This window comes from Branchiostoma belcheri, unplaced genomic scaffold (genome assembly GCF_001625305.1).
Source record: "Branchiostoma belcheri isolate BF01 breed outbred unplaced genomic scaffold, Haploidv18h27 scaffold16, whole genome shotgun sequence".
In the NCBI taxonomy this organism is placed as follows: domain Eukaryota; kingdom Metazoa; phylum Chordata; class Leptocardii; order Amphioxiformes; family Branchiostomatidae; genus Branchiostoma; species Branchiostoma belcheri.
In genome coordinates this window covers 2,308,220-2,316,330 of record NW_017803046.1, presented here as the reverse complement: position 1 = coordinate 2,316,330, position 8,111 = coordinate 2,308,220, and the positions used below count along the sequence as shown (strand labels likewise).

Sequence of the window (8,111 nt, the reverse complement as noted above, 5' to 3'; positions counted from 1 at the left end):
ATACTGACTTCCAGTCAAAAATAAGGAGAGAACGAGGAAAACCGGTGCCCCCATCTAGCAGCAGCGCAGACCACGTCCGTTCCTCACGACGCCCGGAGACCAAATGAGCCAAAATGGCTGCTTCCACTCAAATGAATGTCGTCCGATCCTATGATGCAACGCTCTGTCTACCCAGAAAACGACAGATTTACCAAATATTTTCCTCAGATTGTTCACAGCTTGGGTCAGGACAGATTCATAGTGACATACTTTGAGACTTCTCGTCAGATTTTGTACCGTTGCTGAGACAAAAGAATTTCCCGGTAAAATTCTTCCCTGTGCGACCACGTGGGCCGGGTGTGTTGTGCCAAGCGTGAAATACGATCCATGATTGGGGAAACAGGGAGTGGCAGCACGTGTTGGTCTGCTGTTTTGTGTGCGGGCGCGCCAAAATCCCACATGGCCATGACGCCATCTGGATAGCGGAACCAAGCAGATGAAGGGGAGAAAATCACATTTACCGATTAATAAACAATAAACAAATAAATGCATTAGTGTTGTTGCTTCTTCGTTTTCTTCCCATTAGGATTTGCGTGAATGAGTATGGTACCAATGTGCGTGTACTAAATTCCAACTGTAACTTGACAACCCAAACTCGTTGAAAACCACAAAAGGGATGTCAAAATGTCTTGTGACAGTGATAGAGCATTTTAAGCCATTTTTGGCTGGTTCAGACATCTGGGGGTCAGAGATTCAAGTCTCCTGTTTGGCGTCTAATTTTACCCTCCTTATTACCTTCGCCAAGTCCAAGAAAAGGTTTTCCTCGAGCTCGTACACTTTAGGGATCTTTAGGTCTTTATCTCGCACACTATTATCAAGGACATTATACACAGACCTTGCTATTATAGAACAAGCATGCCATCACTCGCCAAAGACATGTGCGTGTGAAAAAGAAAAGACTTGAGAAAATTTTGAAGATAGCCTGTAAGAAAATAGCCTGGGTTCCATCCTGGTTAGTTTACGTCCGCTCCCACAGTCGCTACCACCAACCATGGTTGGTGGTAGCGACTGTGGGAGCGGACGTATGGTTGGTGGTAGCGACTGTGGGAGCGGACGTAAACTAACCAGGATGGAACCCAGGCTAGTGAGAAAATCACTGTAACGATAATGCTTAATGATGATGAATCTGTTAAATTGATGAAAAAAACTCAAAACCAGATCGGCATGGCCTTAAAAGTTAGTATTCTAACGTTAAACCCGAATGTAAAATATGAAAATGTTGTAGATTCACCGTGGGATGTTTATAACGAGAGAAAAACAATATTCACATTCGGTTTTGGATAGATAGATTGATTTAATTTGAAAGTAAATCAGTACGTCCGTACCCGGCGCGGGATTTCCTGCTGGTGCTGGAGTACTTTGACGAGTCGCTAGTCCTGCTGAAACAGTGTTCGGGAGGCAATATTCGGCTATGAGTGACAGGGATATGATGTTACATATATAAGTTATTATAACGTTACATGTATCACTTGTTTGAAAACCTTATCATTGAATGCATGCGCAGCATATAAGCATTGTTCACAATCTATACAAATTAGCTCCTGACCATTTCTATATAAAGTTAGCTGTGTACTTTCGGACTCTTGAAGTCCCACCCATCGATGGGCCAGAGTTTGCTTTCCCCTTAGTAAGAGGCTTACCATGCATTGTAATGCGAGCTGGCATTGTGGGACTTGTCTTGCTCCATTTGCCACCTTGCGGGACCCTGTCACGGTAGCATCGATGATCATCGATCACACGGCGATGACTTCTCCGTGTCTTAATTGTTGACCTTACAGCCTGATAGGTTCAGGTCATAATGTCCGCGCTTCGTAGGCATATCTCCGTTCACGTGGATTCCAAGAGTGTGCGTGGAGGAGGGAACTCCAAGGAGCAATATTCGATGTTCAGCAGAACAGCCGCCGCCGTGCTGGGCGTCCTACTCGGTGCCATACTGACTTACGTCTCGCTGTACGTAGATCTGGGCGGCTTTCAAATCGCCGCAGAAAGTCAGGCGTATTCACTGCCCAGGTAAGTGGTAGCCTTAATAGCATGCAAAAAACTTGGGGTTTTGAGGGTCTTCAGGGTCTTTGGGAGCTTTTATGTGCTATTTTCTGATTGCATATGGACAGCATAGCCGGCCTGATTGAATTACCCCCGTTTTTAGAACTGGGCTAATTAGAAGACAGCCGAAGACCACAAAAAACCCCTGTTCTATAAGCCTGCTACGGAGGCTAGGTGAGTGGTTTGATGCCGATTTTCGTTAACATCCCAGTATGAACATGTTAACTTTACAGTTGTGTGATAGAAATTGTGAGAGTCCAGCAAGAACTCGTTAAGTTTAAAGCAGCCTGATCAAATAGCACATTGCGGCCAACTGTATTTCAGTAATTAAGTTTGCGTCTCAGTGAGAGTCATATTCAGCTATTGTCTGATATGCGCCGATGTTGTACGAAAAGACGACACACAAGAATACATGTAACGTCACCAGTCCTAATTGAAATCATGTCACCAAGAAAGCGACACAAGGCAAGACAAAAATGTGTGGGGTGTGGTCGACGAAGGAACTGGCGAATTTCTGTGTTCTGGCATGCAAAGTGAACAGCCATCAAAACAAAAATATCGTATTTGGATATTTTAGACATATAAACGGGTCCGAATGAATTTGTGCTGTCATCATGACAAGTTTTCCACAGATGACCATTAAGTTTGTTGTGTTAGCTGCTTGCTGAGGTGGGCTATAAGGCCAGACAGTGACCATGCTTTGTACTAGTACCATGTTGACATAGGCTGTTAATGGGGCGGCGTTATTTTTTTTCGGGGAGCGACGCGAGTTAATGTTAACGTTACGCCGCGGAGGGACGGTTTTGCAGGTCTCTCCTTGGAAAAATCCCTCGGCGGCATAACTCGCGTCGCTCCCCGAAAAAAAAAAAGAATAATAATAATAACGCCGCCGCATCAGAAGTCTGCAAAGGAGGCTAGCGAAAAGCGAGGTTCAGTCAGGCTATAGGCCCAAAAGGTGGACCCGAATGGTCAGTTAGTACGTGAAGGAACAAACGTTAACATCCAAACAAACTTTGTTTGCTCGACAAACTTAGGTTCACAGACTTCTAGCAGAGAAAACGTACGTTTTGTTTTCGTCCTATAGTTCGGTATTTAGTGATCAAACGGACTTCAATGGACATCGTTCCATTTTCAGGGGAGTTACAGTGAACGGTAGTGCCGCTGCCATAGCTGCGGAGTCCTACAAAGTTCTTAGCAATTGGAGCTTGACGGAAACGCCTCCAGCTCCGCCACACGGGCTCTGTAGTGCAGAAAGAAAACACTTTGCCTTCGTCAAAGTGCACAAAGCTGGTTCAACAACACCGTACACTGTCTTCCAGCGGTTCGGACGCAAACGCCATCTACAATTTGTATTGCCTAGCAACGAGAGAGTAGATGTAGGTGAGTTCCTATGCTTAGGTTGCCATGTTCGCCACGCATGTTTAATCTGTATGTGTTTACTTAGGGGGCTTTCGGCGCATTTTTTGCCTTCAATGTCTTAAGCCTTTAGATCAACAGGTATTTCCTACGTCTATGGTACATGCACGCGAAGTTAAACCCACTTTTTCTGAAGGAACCAAGGAGGATTAACTTTTAGACGTATGTGTTCAAACTTTCAAATATGATTCTGAAATACCATATTCGTCCGAGTTTTAGGGCTCAGTCTAATTATAAAGCTTTGGCTTGCATAAAAATATCACATGCTCAACCAAGACCCCATACCCCCAGGTTGGCCGTACCTGATGAAGAAGGAGGACTACCTACAGCCCATCCCTGGCCGGCCCTTCGACCTGCTGGTGGACCACACGGTGTACAACAGGGAGATCTTCAGGAACCTGCTGCCCAACGACACCGTGTACCTGGCTATAGTCAGGGAGCCTTACAGGTGACAAATGAGCTGACATACTTGTGCTCTTCTCTAAGCATCCCAATATTTGCTGGGAGATAAGCATGTTGCCGTGGTTTGATTACTGGGGAATGGGAAATTAACATTATTTTCCTCTGAAATGTTTTTCCTACTGGAAATTTCCATACTCGCTATAGTCAACGAGCCTTACGGGTGACAACACTCAAATCATTTGGGCAACTGAATGCATTTTAATTTCGCCCAAGGGTGCCGTTTTTAATTAGCATAGAAAGCTCACTTGGCATGTCGTCACATCATGTGTCAAACCTGTCAATCATATTTTCTTCAAATACTGTGCTGTCTTCTACTTTCATCAGGCACGTCTCAGAAATTTCGATCCTTCCTCTTGAAAACGAGTCAATGGAGGCTTCTCAAAAGCTTTCACGCATTGTGTACCTGAAGATCTGCTCTTCATGCTCCAGTAGGGTCCGTGGGCATCAGGGTCAACGTACTATAGTCAATTATGAATAAAGACTTACCAGCCCCGCCAATATCAACAAACAACACACAAAACAGCTGCATTGGGTTTAATAATTGCATTCAGAATGGTTGTGATTCTCACGCAATATATATTGAATAAAACGAAGGAAATATGTTTAATGTTGGCATCTGTGGTTTCAACTGCAATCCACTGCAATATGAAAAATAAAAGTGCAATAAATGGGTCTATGCAAATGTGTGGTTTAACCTTGCTTATGACCCTGGGGTTAAGAGTTCCATGCTTGGCCGATTGAGGTTATTTTGTTAACTCAAACTAAACAAATTCGAAGAAAGTCAGGGACAGGTGTAGTTGTTGTTACAATACGCTGGATTAGACGCCCGCCTTGCGCACAATTTCACAATTCATACCAGCGCCACCGACTTGAAAAGATAGCAGGTCCAACACAATGTTGCTTGTCAGGACTACCTACAGATATGAACTCACTCGACTTGCCGATTATGCCACTGAAAGAGTTCATTTTAGGAGTCCTGGACTACCTACAGAATGGTTGTGATTAAAAAAATACAGCTCGAGGTCGCTCGACATGCCGATTATGCCACTGAAAGTGTATGCTACACACGTACACAAATGATTTCTACCCTTCCGTCCATCTCTCGAAGCCTGGTAGAGGCTAGACATAACCCGATTCCCTTGGGACTCAAAAGTACGCCAAGTTGGAAGGAAATGTCATCTACACTGCATTATACCTTGGGCAAAATTTAGGATTTGACGAATCGTTTCTTTTCCAGCCATCTTAAATCGGTTGTAAACTGGTATTCCGTGGTGCGAAAGTACGGGCTACAGAAAACTGACCCGGTGGACGATCTACTGAAGCATCCAGGAGAGCTGGACCGGAAGTGGCTAGTCCCGCGTGAGCACAAACAGCCGTTCTCCTACACACGCAACTTCATGTCGTACGACCTGGGGCTGCCCATCGCTCTAGCTGATGACGAGACGGTACGTCAATTAATCTGTTATTCTCTACATTATTTTTAAAGGGATATTCTATTTCTGGGTTTCTATTGAAACGCTGGTGTGCATGAGTTGAACGGGAGTTTTGAACGAGAGATATGAATGATCATGGTGCAACAACAGTTGCTATCTATGATGTAAAGGGTCGCTTATATGTTGTAAATTCAGCCCATGTTCTAATGACCATCAGACCTATATACGTCGGACGTAATGATGATGTCATAAACAGCTATGCTATATTTCATGTAATCTTTGTAATATGTCATTGCATTGTAATGATACCGAGTGCAATCTGAGATATCACATTCAAGTACAGTATTTGATCCAACAGTACGTCCGTGACTACATAGCCCAGTTGGACCGGGATTTCCTGCTGGTGCTGGTGCTGGAGTACTTCGACGAGTCGCTAGTCCTGCTGAAGCGCTACATGTGCTGGCAGCTGACAGACATTTTCTACAAAATACAGAACAGTCGAGAGTGAGTATATGATGATTTCAAGAATTAGCAATAAGTGAAGAGCTATACGAAAGGGACCTAAAATCACAATGCAATATGACGCACAAAAACGCCATGCGTCATGGATATTAATTTCACTTGACCTTTGCTCTTTCTTGTCCTCTTTAGATACGGTTTCAAGGAGGAAGACCTGTCCCCTAAAATGAAGAAGATCCACAGGAACTGGAGCAGGGCTGACTACCTGATCTATGAACACTTCAACAGGACCTTGTGGGACAAAATCACACATGAGGGGGAGGACTTCTTTAACGAGGTGAGGTGTTGATCACTGGTTTCGCACTGATACGTTCTTTCATTCATACGCCATGGCAATTTTTGGTACGTTTTTGCCAAAAGAAGGACAGAAATTATGAAAGGAATAGCTCAATGTGTCAATTTTGCTATGATGGCCATGGCCATGACATAAAGAATATAAAGTGAACATAGCTCATGATATCCGAGCTGTGATGCTCTGACTCAGATTATCGTCTTCTCATACAGCCATATCTTACACTTTAACAAAATGATGGGTAGAGCTATAGCAGACGCCACTAATAATGATGTTCTGTTGCAGCTTGCGCGGTTCAAGGAGATCAACCAAATGACGAGTCGATTCTGTGACGTAACGGTCGTCAAGAACAGCACCGCAGACAAACGCTTCGGCGCTTCCCGGTGGAACGACGAGTTCGTCATTGACGGCAAGTTCTGCGGAGTGCTGAACACCAGGCATCTCCTCAGCCTGAAGAGGATGCACGTAGAAGAGCTGAGAAACAAGGGGGTCAACATGCCATGGCCGAAATGGCTGGGTCCGCCTCCGAAAAAACCTGCAGACAAGAAGCAACCCCAACCTCAGAGCAAACCTGCAGAGAAGCAAAAACCCAAACCTCCAGTAAAGCGAACAGTCACAGTCAAACGTATAAAATCGTCTAAGAAAAGACGCCACTGATTCAACGTAGTTGATAAGGAATGTTAAATATCACTGTTCTGTCACAAGTTTGAAAATATGTGCAGTATATGATGTTGTCAACTTAATACGGTGTTGTTTGAAATGTCAGTCGATACAATTTATATTTTATCCCAATAAGGGTTCAGATGCACTTTTTAAAAAGAAGTGATTTATATTATAAAGTTTATGACTGTCAACAGTTGCATTATGGTTACTAATTAATACTTCACTTTGTACACCTTGGTGTTATCCAACTTTTTCAATATTTCATGGGGTGGTGCAGCACTTCGCATAACGTATGTTGCCTTTTGCAATAACGAATATACGTAAATAGCTTGAACACAAAGAGTCGTACTATGTATAGTATGTATATGATAGTGTCTGTAAACAGAGTCTGCATGTATACTTAATAAATAAACATTGTCTTACACTATTCACTATACTCTTATTTTCGTATGATGCCTTTATGCCTGATACAAATGATGACAATATGAAATGTTCACTAATACTTGACACAAGAACATTGAAAACAAGTATATTTCTGAGATGTCTTGCCGTAAAGTGCTGTTTTCGTCAAACTTGAGAAAGACAGAAACGCCCTGCTTTTTGGTATGTGAAGCCTTTAGAGAAGTGCGCATGTCAGCTGCGGTATATTCAAATGAAAATTCACCAAATACATCAAGCATCCGATAAAGATATAACCAATCGGAACGATGAATTAGAAAGAACAAATGAAAATTAAATCTAACGACGAACGCCTCTGATGAAGTGGATAAAGTAATTGCTGCATTGGCAAAATTTCGTGAGTGAGTCAATTTACATTAAAATGTACCGCACCTGACATACATACCTCTCAAAGAGCTTCACATACCAAAACGCAGGGCGTTTCGGCCTTTCTCAAGATTGACGAGAACAGCTCGTTTGCCTGCCAGACACACTCCAGATATTACTTTTTCCAATGATGGCATCTTCGACCAACAACAAAACGAGTACCAGTCCAGGAAGCACCACAGTGACGACACCGAGCAGTAAGAAGCCATGTGTACGTCAGGGATTCAGCTTTCTCATCTGTGCGGTTCTTCTTGTCGGCATGACGTACTTGTCTGTTCCGTCGGGCGTCATCAACGTAACGTCAAACGTCGTCCAGGGCGTCGCCCGGCCCGCGGCTTATAACGATACTGGCCGGTAAGTTATGGATGTCCTAAGGGGAGGGGTGTATTTTGGGTGTACACATAAATTGCGAGACAAGC

General features: G+C 43.7%; 2 protein-coding genes across 2 annotated transcripts in view; both read left to right on the top strand.

Annotated features, from left to right (window-relative positions):
• Nucleotides 1-1,721: 1,721 nt before the first annotated feature.
• On the top strand, nucleotides 1,722-7,000 carry LOC109466187 (galactosylceramide sulfotransferase-like). The gene is made up of 7 exons (XM_019763852.1): nucleotides 1,722-2,049; nucleotides 3,218-3,462; nucleotides 3,790-3,946; nucleotides 5,198-5,405; nucleotides 5,752-5,897; nucleotides 6,045-6,189; nucleotides 6,490-7,000. The coding sequence occupies exons 1-7, from the start codon at nucleotides 1,838-1,840 to the stop codon at nucleotides 6,859-6,861; spliced, it is 1,485 nt and encodes a 494-aa protein (XP_019619411.1). The 5' UTR covers nucleotides 1,722-1,837; the 3' UTR covers nucleotides 6,862-7,000.
• An 822-nt stretch (nucleotides 7,001-7,822) lies between these two features.
• The window catches only part of LOC109465904 (galactose-3-O-sulfotransferase 2-like), a 1,803-nt gene continuing 1,514 nt past the window's right edge, over nucleotides 7,823-8,111 (top strand). Inside the window, exon 1 of the mRNA XM_019763391.1 lies at nucleotides 7,823-7,903. Coding sequence (XP_019618950.1) covers nucleotides 7,823-7,903 — 81 coding nt within the window. The remainder of the gene's footprint in view (nucleotides 7,904-8,111) is intronic.

Excerpts from the sequence above, each read along its gene's own strand:
- LOC109466187 (XM_019763852.1), top strand. The coding sequence starts at position 1,838 with ATGTCCGCGCTTCGTAGGCATATCTCCGTTCACGTGGATTCCAAGAGT. Across the intron at positions 2,050-3,217 it reads CAGGCGTATTCACTGCCCAG|GGGAGTTACAGTGAACGGTA; the intron begins GTAAGTGGTAGC and ends TTCCATTTTCAG. Across the intron at positions 5,406-5,751 it reads CTCTAGCTGATGACGAGACG|TACGTCCGTGACTACATAGC; the intron begins GTACGTCAATTA and ends TTGATCCAACAG.